This window comes from Falco cherrug, chromosome 4, assembly GCF_023634085.1.
Source record: "Falco cherrug isolate bFalChe1 chromosome 4, bFalChe1.pri, whole genome shotgun sequence".
NCBI classification, from domain to species: Eukaryota; Metazoa; Chordata; class Aves; order Falconiformes; family Falconidae; genus Falco; species Falco cherrug.
Genome location: NC_073700.1, coordinates 39,197,916 through 39,211,720, shown reverse-complemented (window position 1 = coordinate 39,211,720; position 13,805 = coordinate 39,197,916). Strand labels below are relative to the sequence as shown.

The 13,805-nt window shown below is 69.9% G+C and overlaps 3 protein-coding genes across 6 annotated transcripts; 1 reads left to right on the top strand and 2 right to left on the bottom strand.

Annotated features, from left to right (window-relative positions):
* Positions 1–38: 38 nt before the first annotated feature.
* Positions 39–3,806, bottom strand: PDIA2 (protein disulfide isomerase family A member 2). Its single transcript, XM_055709890.1, has 11 exons — positions 3,278–3,806; positions 2,687–2,893; positions 2,295–2,428; positions 2,084–2,221; positions 1,891–2,007; positions 1,686–1,811; positions 1,412–1,606; positions 981–1,101; positions 629–810; positions 451–537; positions 39–333 (listed from the first exon to the last, which is right to left on the bottom strand). Exons 1-11 carry the CDS (start codon positions 3,804–3,806, stop codon positions 253–255), a joined length of 1,917 nt encoding a protein of 638 aa, XP_055565865.1. The 3' UTR covers positions 39–252.
* On the bottom strand, positions 3,738–7,896 carry ARHGDIG (Rho GDP dissociation inhibitor gamma). Of its 2 annotated transcripts, XM_055709896.1 has the most exons (6): positions 7,546–7,890; positions 6,237–6,422; positions 5,167–5,250; positions 5,012–5,088; positions 4,371–4,434; positions 3,738–4,280 (listed from the first exon to the last, which is right to left on the bottom strand). In XM_055709896.1, exons 1-6 carry the CDS (start codon positions 7,616–7,618, stop codon positions 4,081–4,083), a joined length of 684 nt encoding a protein of 227 aa, XP_055565871.1. In that variant the 5' UTR covers positions 7,619–7,890; the 3' UTR covers positions 3,738–4,080. The 2 variants fall into 2 exon arrangements, with proteins under 2 accessions (XP_055565871.1, XP_055565870.1); XM_055709895.1 differs by having other exon boundaries at positions 5,012–5,250; positions 7,546–7,896.
* Positions 7,897–8,027: 131 nt separating this feature from the next.
* Positions 8,028–13,476, top strand: RGS11 (regulator of G protein signaling 11). Of its 3 annotated transcripts, none has more exons than XM_055709893.1 (17): positions 8,028–8,591; positions 9,174–9,270; positions 9,630–9,680; positions 9,767–9,873; positions 9,982–10,033; positions 10,116–10,174; positions 10,351–10,427; positions 10,532–10,613; positions 10,754–10,822; positions 11,441–11,464; positions 11,550–11,611; positions 11,842–11,955; positions 12,073–12,188; positions 12,518–12,605; positions 12,729–12,867; positions 12,936–13,018; positions 13,091–13,476. In XM_055709893.1, the coding sequence occupies exons 1-17, from the start codon at positions 8,532–8,534 to the stop codon at positions 13,215–13,217; spliced, it is 1,407 nt and encodes a 468-aa protein (XP_055565868.1). In that variant the 5' UTR covers positions 8,028–8,531; the 3' UTR covers positions 13,218–13,476. The 3 variants fall into 3 exon arrangements, with proteins under 3 accessions (XP_055565868.1, XP_055565866.1, XP_055565869.1); XM_055709891.1 differs by having other exon boundaries at positions 8,029–8,591; positions 11,435–11,464; XM_055709894.1 differs by lacking the exon at positions 9,767–9,873 and having other exon boundaries at positions 8,554–8,591; positions 11,435–11,464.
* The last annotated feature ends 329 nt before the right edge of the window (positions 13,477–13,805 follow it).

The following is a 13,805-nucleotide window of genomic DNA, read 5'->3' as shown; positions in this document are numbered from 1 at the left end:
ACATGGGGCCACGCAGGCTCAGCATCCCTGGAGAGGCAGAGGGCCCCTCGCAGCACCCCCCTCCATGGGGGTGCAGGGCCGAGCTACCCTGGGGTAGTGGGGGCTCTGCCCATTGCCAGCCCTGCTGTGTCCCTGAGACACGGGGGTACCCCCCCAAAATGTGCACCCCACGGTGCGGGGGAGCCGCAGACACAGGCCAGAGCCCACATTGTTTCCAGGTCGTTTATAGCACGCACCCGAGCAGGATGGGGCTCACAGCTCATCCCGGGATTCGGCTGTCCCCAGCGGACTGGGCTCCTCCCTGCCCGTGCTGTTCTCGGGGGTCTTGGGCACCTGGAGAAGGCAGCGATGAGGCTGGACTGATGCACCCCCTCACCTGTCCCCATCCCACAGGATCCTGCGCCAGGGCCAGTGGGGGTCCCTGGCCCGAGGCGGGGGGACCTCACTCACTGTGGGTGGCTCCTCGGGCAGCGTACCCCCATTTTCCAGGAACTTGGAGAAGGTCTCCACATCTCGGGCACTCTTGTACTCAACCATCTGGAGCCGCAGGATGGAAGGGAGACGAGGGGTGACCCCATCCCCTGGGTGCTGGCAGAGCCAGGGTGGTCCCATGAGTGCCCCCACCTACCTTCCTGCCTGGCCCCGCAGGGAAGTAGTGCAGAGTGGGGAAGCCTCTGATGGTGATGTTCTCCAGCTCGTTGGCCGTGGCGTCCATCTCAGCGATGACAATATCCTCGTGGTCCTTGTAGCGCTCGCCCAGCTCCTCCCAGGCAGCCGCCATCTCCTGGCAGTGGGAGCACCACGGCGCGTCTGCGGGGGGGCACAGTGCGGGGGGACGAGCCGGGGCACCGGGGCTCTGCCGGGATCAGCATGCAGCGTCCCCCGGAGAGGGGTGTGTGACAGGGCTGGGGGCTGTCACAGCAGGGGGCTGAGCCTGGTGGCAGAGCTCGGGGAGGGCTGAGAGCAGCCCCGGCACTTACAGAACTTGACAAAGACGTTCCTGGTCTCGTCGAACGCCACCTGCTCAAAGGTCTTCCCCACCAGGACTTTCACAGGCCGCGTGTCCCAGTCCTCGGGGGGCTCTGCGCTCATCAGGTGGGGCTGTGGGGACAGCCAGGAAGGCCACAACACGGGCTGAGCAGCACCAGGGCCCCATGACTCCTGCGCTGCCTTTCGGGCCACCTCTTCCCTCTGCCACCATCCCAGCTCCATGTGTCTCCACATCAACGGTCTCCTGCCTCCTTTCCCATAACAACCCCGCAAATCCTCAGGCCTGGCAGCACAAACGTCAGCGAGCGGGTGACTGGTGTTCACCACACAACTGCCAACATTAGGCTTCAGAGTTAACAGTGCACTGCTCACCACAGGGAAGCATCTTTGGTGCTGGCTGGCATGGTGCCGCATCCCTCACCTTCACCTTGCCGTCCAGCACTGCCTGGACGAAGGCGCGTATGGCCGTGTCTGAGAAGGCGTCCTGCTCCATCTGGTACTTGCGGTTGTTCTCCATCTTGACGAGGCGCAGGGTGGGGGCGTCAGCGGCTGTCATGCCAAAGAAGGGCAGGACATCGGCACCAAACCCGGTCACGTCCACCACCACGAAGAGGACCTGGGTGGAGGACGGGTGATGCTGAGGCTCGGGTGCCCCCTGGCCACCCAACCATGTCCCCAGCGTGGGTCCTCCTCACCTGGCCCCGGAAGGCGCCAGCGGCCGCCCGGAAGCCATCCCGCAGCCCCAGCTGCGCTGAGGATGACTTGTTGAGGAAGAGCAGCATGTGGTGGGGGATCTTGGCACCGAAGATCTGGTCAGAAGTCTGAGGAGCAGGAGGAGGAGGAGGGTGAGGGCAGGGGCCCACAGCCCTCAGAGGGACAGGGACAGGGACGGGGCCGTACCTCATTGGTGAACTCCATCACCAGCTCCAGGCTGTGGACACGGAGCAGCTGGGTGAGCTTGGCTGCATCCAGCCCCTGTGCTGGGTCCACAGGAAAGTCTGTCCGTCCCTCGTCAAACTGCCGGGGCAGGGGCTGGTGAGGGCTGGGGGGAACACACCAGCATGGCCCCACCACCCCCCTGCCACCACCTCACCTTCTTGAAGAGGCAGACGGTGTCAGCTGCCAGCCCATATGCCTGGAAGAGCTCCGCTGCCTCAGCCACGCCAAATGGCATGTCCACCACCTCGCCGGCCACCTCATAAAACACCTGGGCTGCCTCGCCCCCCAGGTCCTGCACAGCCACCCCGTGAGCTGCCACGGCCACTGCCGCAGCCCCCAGCCCACCCCCGCCCACCCCAGCCAACCTTGAAGAAGCCGACGACCACCAGGTCCTGGGAGCTGATGAAGGCGGCGGCGGTGGTGGCGTTGTGCAGCAGCGTGGCGCTGGGGCTGGCCCGGCGCTGCATCCAGCGCACGATGCCCTTGGCGTCCATGCGGCCTGCCACACGGAGCGGGGCCCCGTGTCACCCCAGCCACCCCCCACCGGGCTGCCGCTCCGTCCCCATGCCATCACACCCCAGCCACCCACCTGCCATCACCACCGCATCACCACACTGTCACCTCCCCACCACCACCACCCTGCAACCCCCACCAGGACACTGCCACCCCCTGCCACCCCAGCCCACCCCAACACTGCCACCCCAGCCCACCCCAACACCCATCGCAGCGTCCCCCACCCCGGGTGCCGCAGCCCTACCAGTGTAGGCGAGCGGGTGGGTGCGGTTGCCGTCGCGGAAGAGCTTGAGCGTGGGGTAGGAGGTGACGCCGAACTCGCTGGCCAGGGCTGCCTGCGCCGTGGCATCCACCTTGCCCAGCCGCACCACGCTGGACTCATTCCTCAGCGTGGCGGCCGCCTGGGCGAAGGCAGGGGCCAGCCGCTGGCAGTGCCCACACCACGGTGCATCTGCGGGCAGGGGACGGTGTTGGCAGTGGGGACAGCTTTGGGGTGTCCCTGGTCCCCGGGGGGGGCTGAGGCACGTAACAGCTGCAGGAGCCTGTTGGGCTCCAGCTTGTGCCCCTGCCCGTGTCCCCTGTGCCAGGGCCCGTGTCCCACCCCCGCCACGTGTCCCTGCCCTGTGTCCTATGCCCCTGCTACACATCCCCCCACGCCTCTGTGTCCCTGGCCCCATCCCATGCCCCACACTGCTGCCCTGCCGCATGCCCTGTGCCCCTGCCCCTCTGCCCCACAGCCGTGCCCCTGCCCACACCCCCCATCCCGCACCCGTTCCCTACGGCTGCCCCTGCCCACGCCCCTGCCCGCAGCCCTGCCCGCAGCGGGGGCACTTACAGAACTCCACCAGCAGCAGCCGATGCTCGCTTAAGGCACGAGCAAAGTTGTGCTCATGGAGCACCAGGACACTGTCCTCTTCCTTGAGCTCATCCGAGAGCACTTCATCCTCATCCTCCTCCTCCTCCGCCACCACCGCCCCATCCTCCTCCTCACCCCCCAACGCTGGGTCCAGCCAGGCCAGTGCCAGCACCAGCAGCCAAACCAGCCGGGTGCCGCAGCCCCGCATGGTGCCTCGCCACAGCCGGTGCCCACGGCGGGGAGGACGCAGATAAGGGCACCGGGGCGGGTGGTGCCAGGCCCCTGGGGCTCGTGGCCCTCTGCTACTGGCTGCCCGGCACCAACGATAAGGCAGTGGGACCAGGTGGCTGTTCTCCAGCTGCCCGTCCCTCCAGTGGGACCTGGTCCTGCCGGCGGGATGGGGACAGGGGCCAAGGTGGTGGGGACGCAGACACACCAGTAAGACCAGTCTGTAGGGTTTAATGGCGATGGAAGAGCACAGCCTGCGACCGGGTGGGTAGCCGGGCATGACACCGCCACAGCAGGGTCACAGCCCCGGCCCCAGTGATGGGGATGCCGCAAGGACCGGGCGGGCATCGGTATTTAAAAAAAAACAGCAATTAAAAATAACTTTGGTTGCAAAGACCACGACTGCAGGCGCCCGCTCGCTAAGAGACACCCCCCACACACAACCCTTCCCGCGACCGGGGCAAGCGCGGCGGTGCCAGCAAGGGGTCCCCCGGGGTGGCAGGTACCGCGGCCCCGAGCTGGTGGGGGGGGGAACCAGGGTGCAGATGGGGGGGTCAGTCCTCCCAGGCCTTCTTTATGCAGAGGCCCCACTCCCAGGAGAGATGCTCTATCTTGTCATCGTCGGTGACGAGGGAGCAGACGCGGTAGGAGCCCCGTGCCAGCCAGCCCCGCGGTGCCTCCTCTGCCGGCGTCACCACCTCGTACTCCTCGGCCCGCGGCGCGTAGCTGCCCACCATGAAGACGTCGCGGTCCACTGGGCAAGAGGGGAGAGGAGGGACGGGTGAGCAGGGCCAGGGCAGCATCCCCCCCACCATGCCCTCCCCGACCCCCTGACAGCGCTCACCAGGCCGGCCCCGGCGGTAGGTGAGGTGCAGGCACCGCAGCCCGCAGACGATCTCCCTGTTCACCTGCGGGTGGAAGGCAGGGTGCCATGGGTGCTGCCCCATGGCATGGTGCCCCTGCCACCGCTCTGGGGACCCCTGGCCTTGGAGGAGGGGCACACATCACTAAAACCCCATCCTGAACCCCCTCTCCATGATTGAGCCTCTTAGGACTGAGCACTGAGCAGTATGAAGGGTAGCAGGCACCCCCAAGAGGGGCAGGGACCCCCAGGGACCCCTGGGAAAGGCAGGGCCCCAACCTGGCTGGGACCTCTGAGAGAAGCAGGGACCCTGGGGTGGCAGCGATGCTGGGGGCAGCAAGGATTTCCGGAGTGGCAGGGACCCCAGGGTGGGCAGGGACCCCCAGAGGGACAGAGACTCTGGGGGGGATAGGGGGCAGACATGCCAAGGCAGCAGGGACCCCAGGTGGCAGGGGCCCTGAGACAGCAGGGACCCAGGGGTGACAGGAGGGACACTGTGGGGCAGGGACAGAGGGGAAAAGGGACCCACAGGGAGCAGGGACCCCTTAGGGCAGGGACCCAGGGCAGCGGGGGCCCCGTGGGGTAGGGACCCCAGGGTGCGAGGGCAGCAGGGCCAGCCTCACCTTGAAGGACACCTTCACCCTGTAGTCCACCCCCTCCTTCAGCACAAAAGCCCGGCCCCGCAGCACCTCCAGGTCTCCTGCGAGGGGAGATGGCCCATCAGTCCAGCACCCCTTCCTCCTCCTCCTCCTCCTCTCATGGATCCCCCACTGCTCACCTGTCAGATCCATGGTGATGGGCCCGGGTGCCTGCTCACACATCAGGGTGAGCCTCGTCACCTGCACGTTGGGCACGCTGGCATCTAGGGACAAGCGGCAGGGCACAGACCTTACCCACCTGTGCCCAGCCCACTGCCACTGGCAACTCCATCCCAGCACAGCCGGGGGGCTGCCCATACACCCCCTAATGGCATGAAGGGCCACGGTGTCCATGGTGGGGGTGTCAGGAGCCAGCGAGTGCTGGGCAGCCCAGGCAGGGCGCAGGAGACCAGGGGCATCTCAGGCCACCCCCCACGTTGGCATCAACGCCTTTGGAGTAAGATGGTGTTTGAAGGCACCTCCCGGGGTGGGATGCTCCCTGGCTCGGGTGCCAGCCAAGGGAGGTGAGGAGGAGGAGGCAGCGTGCGCAGGCAAAGGCATCCTCTGAGGCAGGCGCTGGTCTAATTCAGCCCAGCAGCCCAACCTGCACCCCAGAAGCTCACTTGCACCCCAGCAGCCTGCACAGGCACCCCTAGCTTGCACACTCCCCATCGTGCATCCCCCTGGTTTGCACGCACCTCACCAGCCTGCGCATTCCCCACCCACCCCCAGCTCTCACGCACCCCCCAGCCAGCACACCAGGGTGCGGGGTCCATGGAGCACCCCCCGCCTGGCCCGGCCCCGTAGGCACCGAGGGCAGCGCCAGGCTGGGGCGGCTGCTGTGGGTGCCTTGGGGAGCAGGGGGGCGCCGACAGCCGTGCCATCCCGGCCCCGGCTCGTTTCTGTCATCCCAATGAATTTCCCGGTCCCTTGTAACTGTTCCTATGGCAACTGCAGCAGTGATCCCGTAACCAAGGCAACCGGGGTCCCCGGGCAGCCGTTACCCCCGTCGGCAGGGGGATGCCGGGGTCTCCGCGCAGGCTGGGGGGCGCAGGCAGCACCCACGGGCGATGCCAGCCGGGATGCGCCCTCACTGCTGGGGACGCCCCACGGGTGCTGGGGGTGCCTGAGCTCCCTGCACCCGCTGAGGCTGCGTCAGCCAGCCGGGGTGCCGGGGCGCCCAGCCCGGGTGGGCAGCCCCCAGCCTTACCCACGGCGGCAGGGATGGCACCCAGCAGCGCCTCTTTGTACTTCCGCAGGCTCTCGTCCCCCGGGTCCAGCTCCTGAATCTCCCGCAGGCTCTTCTTCTCCGGCGTCTTGTACGCCAGGGCCACATCGGCATCCTCCTCCTCCTCCTCCAGCGACAGCGTCACCCCCTCCTTGTCAGCCATGATGTCTGCGGGGGACAGGCAGTGGCAGTCCCGCCGTCCCGGGGACACCCCGGGGAACACCCCCCACCCCCTGACACACAGCCGTCGGTGGGCAGGGGGTGGCTGAGCTGGGACACGCCAGGGATGGATGCAGGCAATCCCCCGTGGGGCAGTCGAGTTGTCCCCCTGCTCGGGGCCACGGGGACGCCACCAGGCTCGGTGTCCCCAGGGCCCGGTGGCACAGCTGAGACCAGAGGTGCCGCCGGCCGCATTTCCGCATGGTCATGGAGCAAGATGAGCTGGTGCCTACGTGCTGCGTGCAGACCGGGGGCGCCTGCAGACCACCACGGCCCACGGGTGCCCTTTGCGCCCCATCACCCGGAGGGGTCCCCACCCTGTGCCCCTCTCCAACCCCGCTGGGCAGCCACCAGCCCCATCTCCCACCCCCAACCCCAACCACCGGCAGCTGCAGGGAGAAAAGCCAGTACTGGGGCAAGTGGTGGCTCCGGGGGGTGTCGGGCTGCAGGGGGGCACGAGGGAAGGCGACGGCCCCACCGCCCCTGGCTGTGCCCTGCCCATCACATCACCCCCCACGCCCTTCTGACCACAAGCCCTGGACCCCCAAAGCTCCTGGGGACAGCCTGCGGCAGGGACCACTACGCTCAGCCCCCAGCCACAGGGGCTGAGCACCCCGGGGCAGTGGCAGTGCTCAGGGCAGTGGCGGTGGCCGGGGCAGGGAGCGGTGGCCCTGCCGCCCTTCTGGCTCCCCAGCAAAGGACCCTGCGCCTGGGCCACCACCGCGGCATGTGGCACCCGGCCGTGCTGGCTCCAGCCCAGGGATGCGCCCACCCAGGGGCTCGCCCAGCCCCCCGCGGGGGCCACAGCTCGGACTGCGGGGCGGGGGGGAGGGCTGGGGGGGGTCCCCTGCCCCCCCGGGATGCGCCGGGCCCCCGGGGTCTGGGAGATGCTCGTTGACCGGCACCCCGGGCGCCGGGGCGGGGGGATGCTCACCTGTTGGGGTGACGCTCCCCCCCCCTCCCGCGGCGCTGCCCCCACCCCCGGCGCGTGCGGGCGCTGCCCCCGCCCCGGGGCACCCGGGCGCTGCCCTCCCGCTGCGGGGCCGCGCCGCCCGGGCCCGCCGCCGCTCACCTCGGTAGCACAGCGCCAGCCAGAGCAGCTCCAGCAGCTGCCCGCCGGCCTCGCACACATCCAGCCCCAGCATGGCCGGGCCGCGCCGGGCCCGCCGCCCCCGGGGCCGGGCGGGGCGGCCGCTGCCGGGGCCCGGGGCGCGGCTCTGCCGGTGTCGGCGGATCGGCCGGGACCCGCGGCCGCGCTCCTCCCGCCGCGCTCGGCGCTGCCGCCGGCTCCGCCGCGCTGCCCCCGGCTCCCCCGCCGCGCTGCCCCCGGCGCTCCCCGCTGCTCCCCGCTGCGCTCCCCGGCGCTGCCCGGCGCGGCCCGGCGGGGCGGCGGCGGCGGCTCCCGCAGGCGCGGCGGCTCGGCTGCCCGCCCCCGCCCGCCCCCGCCCCTCGGCGCCGGGCGGCTCCAGCCCCGCCGCTCATGGGCGGCGAGACTGCAGTGAGCTCATCCGCCGTGCGCGCCCGCGCAGCGCCCGCCCGCCCGGCCCGCACCCGGCCCGCACCCTGTCCCCCTGTTCGCACACTGCCCGAGCAGCGCCCGCCCGCCCGGCCCGCACGCTGCCGACACCTCGGCTGCACCCTGCCCGCACCCTCAGCGCACTGCCCGCACCCTGCCTGTACTGCCTGCGCTCTGCCTGCACCCTGCCTTCGCCTCGCGAGCACCCTGCCCGCACCCTGCCCGGCCCGTGCCCGCACCCCGTACGCACTGCGCGCCCTGCCCGCACCCTGCCGACACCTGGGCTGCACGCTGCCCACGCCCTGCCCGCGCCCTGCCCGCCCTGCCCGCACAGCCATTTCCGCAGCCACAGCAGTTCCCCGCGCCTGCACCCGGCAGCGTCCCGGGCCAGCCCCGCGCTCCCCCGCCCCGGGCCCCGAGGGGGGCGGGGGGGGCACCGGGTCCCAGGGCACCGCGTACCGGGGTGCCCGTCGGGGTAGGCGGGGCGGGGCGGGGCGGGGCGGGGCCGGGCGGAGCGGCGCGGCGCGGGGCGCGCACCCGCGATGACCATCGGCGGCCCCCGCGGCCGCCACCCCCGCTTCCAGATGCCCTGTCTGCGCAAGGTGAGCTGCCACCGGCCCCGGCCCCACGGGCAGCGGGTACCCGGCACCGGGAGCACCCGCGACCACGGGGACCGGGCGCCAGCTCCGTGGGGACCGGGCGCTGGGACCGTGGGGACCGGGGACCGGGCGCTGGGACCTCGGGGACCGGGCACCGTCACTACGCTGGGCACCGGGGACCGGGCACCGCCGGCGGCACGGGGGTCGGCATCGCCGGGGACCGGGGCCGAGCAGCAGCCAGCATCCCGCGGGACAGCGCGCACCGGTCCCGCCACGAGGCCCCGCCCCACGCGGGGACCCCCCGGGCAGCGCCCCGAAGCCGCGTGCTCAGCCCCTGCCCGCCGGCCCGGGGGGCTCCGGCAGGGCTCGCTCGCCACAGCTGGGGCTCCCCACCCAGGGATGCCGCAGGCTGGGTGCCCGGCATCACCTCTCGCCTGGCTGTGGGGTGCCCGGGTCGGCTGCGGGTGCCAGGCTGCGCCCAGAACGGGCTCGGGGTGCCCCGGGTGGGTGTGGGGGCAGCCAGGCCGTGCCCAGGCCCGGTGCCTCCGGCCGGGGGGCTGAGCGTGGCGGGTGCTCGCCCGGCAGATGGAGCGGATGATCGTCAGCATGCAGGACCCTGACATGGGCATCAAGATGAGGAACCAGCGCTTGCTCATCACCGTCATCCCCCACGCCATGACAGGTGGGTCCCCCCGGTGGGGTGCTCCAGGAGGCGGGTGAGGTGGGGGAGGCATGCGGGTGCTCCCTGGGTGGCCCCGGCACTGCACCCAGCCCCCAGCCCCACGGCACCCCATACGGCTACTTCCCTGCACCCACGGGTGCTCAGCGCTGCAGCTGGGATCAATTATGCATCGGCTGAGCGGGGCGGGCGCTCGCTGGGGCGGGCAGCCCAGCACGTCCTTGGCAAGGCCCCCGTCACCCTGCGTGACCCCCTCGGCACCCGCCATGCCATGCCGTGCCAAGGTGCCCCAGCCCCGGAACCCCTCCATGCCCAGTCTGGGGGACCCCATCGCACCCCACTAACACTACCTCGGTCCCCAGGGAATGACATCGTGGAGTGGCTCATCCAGAAGTACGGCATCTCCGAGGAGGGTGAGTGCCCCAGCACAGGCAGCCGGCATCGTGGGAGCAAGCGGGGCTGCCGAGCCGCCACGCAGCCCCTGCTCCTGCTCCCCCAGAGTCGCTGCACCTCGGTAACCTCATCGTGAAGCACGGCTACATCTACCCTCTCAAAGACCCCCGCAGCCTGGTGCTGCGGGCGGACGAGTCACCCTACCGCTTCCAGGTGCGGCCCCGCCAGCCGCACAGGTGTTGCTGCAGCCGCGGGGCTCCCCCGGCTCGGCGCCTCGGCACCCCGCAGCATGCACCTCAGCCTCTCCCCCCCACCCCACAGACCCCCTATTTCTGGACCAGCACCAAGTGGCCGGCCACGGAGCTGGACTATGGTAGGTGCCACCGTGCCGCCGGCACCAGCCCCGGCTGCAGCCCCTTTCTGGCCCCCCTGAGGTGCCACCGCTCCTTTTGCAGCCATTTACCTGGCCAAGAAGAACATCCGCAAGCAGGGGGACCTGATCGAGCATGAGAAGGTGAGCGGTACCCTCACACCTGGGATGAGCTGGGGGGGCTCAGCTCAGCCAGGCGCTGGGGCTCAGCTGCAGGGCAGCACCCGCTCTCCCTGTGCGGGAGCAGCAACAGTCCTCAGGGCCAGGTGAGGGGGTGGGTGTCCTGCCGTGCCCACCCGGGTGACACTGCCCCTCCCCAGGACAACTACAACCTCCTGCACAAGCGGATCAACCACACGTGGGACTTCGTTGTGATGCAGGCGAGGGAGCAGCTCCGGTGAGTGCACGGCCTGGCACTGCTGAGCCCCGGGGAGACGGAGCACCCTTGGGTGCTGTGGCAGGCAGGGTTCCAGCACTTCCCTGCTGCCTTCGCACGAGCAGGGCGGCCAAGCAGCGGCGGAAGGGTGACCGCATCGTCATCGACTGCCAGGAGCAGGCATACTGGCTTGTCAACCGGCCCCCGGTGAGGATGGGCTGGGGGGCGAGGGGTGCCGAGCTGGCAGGTGCAGCCCTGGGCAGTGCCCCGGCACCAGGCCCAGCCAGGGAGTGGGGCTGGAGGGCACGGGGGTCCCGCCAGCCCCCGGCACAATGCTCTTTTTGCAGCCGGGAGCCCCCAACGTGCTGGAGCAGGGCCCTGAGCGCAGGAACTGCCACACCACCCGCGTCCAGCTGGTGAGTGGGGGACTGGGCACCCCTGGGGCTGCCAGCAGGCATAGGGCACAGCCACCCCCGTGTGCCGGGGTGCCGAGCTGCCCCAGTGGGTGCCTGGCCATCCCACCCCAGGCTGTGCCCATGTCTGGGGGGCTGAGCCATGTGTCCAGCTTTTCCCCCTGCCCTGGCTGAGCTGGGGGCTCCCTGTGTTTGCCCATGCACCCATCACCCCTTTGTGCCAGCACCCCTAATCCCCGCGGGGCAGCCACGCTGCCGGCAGCCACCGCCAGGCCGCTCCCTGTGCTTTGGCCCCATTAACGCTGCCTCCACCCTGCGCCCATCCTCACTAACCACCCACTTTCTCTTCTCTGCGCCATGTGCCGTGTCCTCTGTCCATGTAAGTGTCACTAACCCGGGCCCGGTGCCACACTGGGGTGGGGGGTGGATGCCGGAGTTCACCCCACGGGCTGTGCCACCTGAGCCAGGAGGGGTGTGGGATGAGGCTGGAGGCCATCGGGTGGGCTATGGGGTGGGCATGGGGGCTGGGTGCCTGGGTCCTCACCCAGGGTGGCGATGGCAGAGCACAATGTCCCAGCCCTGCCGTGCTTTCATCCGGCTCTACGTGTCTTGCAGACCAAGAACATGGATTACTACAAGCGGGAGGTGAGCAGGGCAAGGGGTGGGGGTGGCTCCCGGGGGGCATGGGCTGCCAGGGACCCCTGAACATGTCTCCGGTGCCCGGCTGCAGATCGAGTACTGCAGGAAGGCCATAGCCAGGACCAGGGTGAAGTCCTCCATCTGCCTCGAGGGGTGAGTGGCTGGTGGAGTCCCCGTCAGGGTGACGGGGACACCTGCATCCCTACGGCTGGTGGCCGATGCTGCGCTGCCTGCGCTGCCGTTGCCTTCAGCGGGGAGCGGAGCCGAGGCTCTGTGGTCATTGCAGAGCCTGAGCACAGCCCTGCCACGTCCCCATGGTGGCTGGGGCCGGTGGCAGCGGTGGGCCGGTGGCCCTGGCCACCTCCAGCTGCCGCTCCTGGCAGGTACATCAAGTTCAACGAGCAGTATGTGCCCCACGACCCCATCATGTCCGGCTGCCTGCCCAGCAACCCCTGGATCACGGACGACACCACGTACTGGGCCATGAATGCCCCCACGTGAGCGCCCACGCCGGGGCTGCTAGCCCCCAGCCCCCTCATACCCCACCCCGCAGGAGAAGGTTCAGGCTGGTGCAGGCTGCCCCCTGCCAGCCCCGACACTGGCGTTGCCCGCAGGGTGCTGACCCCCACAAAGCTGCGTGTGGAGCGCTGGGGCTTCAACTTCAGCGAGCTCATCACTGACCCCCTCGGCCGGGCACAGCTCCTGGAGTTCCTCAAGAAGGAGTTCAGCGGTGAGCAGCCTCAGCCCTGCACCCTCAAACCCACTGCTAGCTATGTCCTGACACCCCAAACCCACCAGCCCCATGCCAGCACCCCCCAGACCCACCACCATGTCCCTGCACCGCCTAATCCCCTGTCCCATCCTGACGCCACCAAACCAACCCATTGCCTGGCACCTCCCGACCCACCTCCCTGTCCCAGCACCCCTGGACCCACTGCCCCACGTCACACCAGCTGGCTCCATCCTGGGGCGGTGCTGGGCCGTGTGCTCAGCCACAATAACTTTTGGGGGGTGCCCAGCGCTGTGTCCCCATCCCCGATGTCATGTTCTCCTCCCCAGCTGAGAACCTGAGCTTCTGGGAGGCGTGCGAGGAGCTGCGCTATGGGGAGCAGTCCCGCATCCCTGAGATCGTGGACTCCATCTACCAGTGAGTGCCAGTGGGGTGAAGGTTTGGGGGGACAAGGTTTAGAGGTTTAAAGGTTTAGAGGGCCACCACGGTGCTACATCCCACTGCGGGGCTGGGTGCTCACCACCGGCTGTGACTCCCCAGGCAGTTCCTGGCTCCCGGGGCCACACGCTGGGTGAACATCGACAGCAAGACCATGGAGCGGACGCTGGAGGGCATCAAGACGCCCCACCGCTACGTGATGGACGATGCCCAGATGCACATCTACATGCTGATGAAGAAGGTGGGTGAGGGTAGCGCTGGGCAGGGCAGGCAGGGCAGGGCAGGGTCCTGACGCCTCTGCTTGCCCAGGACTCCTACCCACGGTTCCTCAAGTCGGAGCTCTACAGGAACCTCCTGGCCGAGGCTGTCATCCCGCCGGAGACCAAGAAGCGGTGAGGGCAGGGGCCAGCTGCCCGGGGCACTGCGGGAGGTCCCTGCCGGTGCTGACCCCACTCTGCCCACAGGGTCTTCCCCTTCATGCGCAAACAGCGGCACTCCAGCCCCAGCCCAGCCCTGCTCCTGCCTGCGGGTGACACCGAGGAGAAGAGCAGGGCCCCCCCGGCTGCCCCCGTCCCCGAGGAGGAGAGCTGAAGGCCCCGGCCCCCCACCAACTTGGTCCAGCACCCTCCAGCTTGGCCACAGCCCCCCACCCAGCACGCCCCAGCCCCGCCGCGGGACCCTGCCGGCAGTAGCACTGAAGGAGAGAAGCCATACGACCCCCCTCCAGCAACCCCCCAGGGCCAGGCTGGCCCCGCTGCAGCCCCCGCACCCTCTTCTCCCTCGGGGAGCCTGCACCCAGCCGGCCTGGTGCGGGGTCACCCCCTCCCCCCGCCCCCCCGGGCACAAGACAATAAAGCCCCTGTGGGGAAACACCGTGGCTCCCGTGGTTTTTGGGAAGGGCTGAGCAGGGAGGCAGCTGCGGGGTGGGGGATGCACACGGCGGTGGGCTGGGTTGTGTCCTGTCCCCCTCAAGGCTGGCAGAAACCCCCTCCCCTCCCTGCAGCACCCAGGAAGGGTGCAGACCCCAGACAGGGGAGAAATCAGCCACCTGGGCACCCGTGCCCACGGCACAGCCACCACCTGCGGCTCTGCTTGCTCCGGGGGGCAAAACCAGACCCCGCTGCAGCCCCAGCTGCTCTCCTGGTGTGGCGGAGCTGGCACGCGGGGTACTCGGCCACC

Coding starts and splice junctions, on each gene's coding strand:
- RGS11 (XM_055709891.1), top strand. CDS start 8,532: ATGACCATCGGCGGCCCCCGCGGCCGCCACCCCCGCTTCCAGATGCCC. Junction 9,681..9,766: donor GTACGGCATCTCCGAGGAGG/GTGAGTGCCCCA, acceptor CTGCTCCCCCAG/AGTCGCTGCACCTCGGTAAC. Junction 10,034..10,115: donor GGCCACGGAGCTGGACTATG/GTAGGTGCCACC, acceptor CTCCTTTTGCAG/CCATTTACCTGGCCAAGAAG.
- ARHGDIG (XM_055709895.1), bottom strand. CDS start 7,618: ATGCTGGGGCTGGATGTGTGCGAGGCCGGCGGGCAGCTGCTGGAGCTG. Junction 6,423..7,545: donor GCTGGCGCTGTGCTACCGAG/GTGAGCGGCGGC, acceptor TGTCCCCCGCAG/ACATCATGGCTGACAAGGAG. Junction 5,251..6,236: donor TGCCATCCCTGCCGCCGTGG/GTAAGGCTGGGG, acceptor GCTTGTCCCTAG/ATGCCAGCGTGCCCAACGTG.
- PDIA2 (XM_055709890.1), bottom strand. CDS start 3,806: ATGCCCGGCTACCCACCCGGTCGCAGGCTGTGCTCTTCCATCGCCATT. Junction 1,812..1,890: donor TGATGGAGTTCACCAATGAG/GTACGGCCCCGT, acceptor CCTGCTCCTCAG/ACTTCTGACCAGATCTTCGG. Junction 1,607..1,685: donor CTGGCGCCTTCCGGGGCCAG/GTGAGGAGGACC, acceptor TCCTCCACCCAG/GTCCTCTTCGTGGTGGTGGA.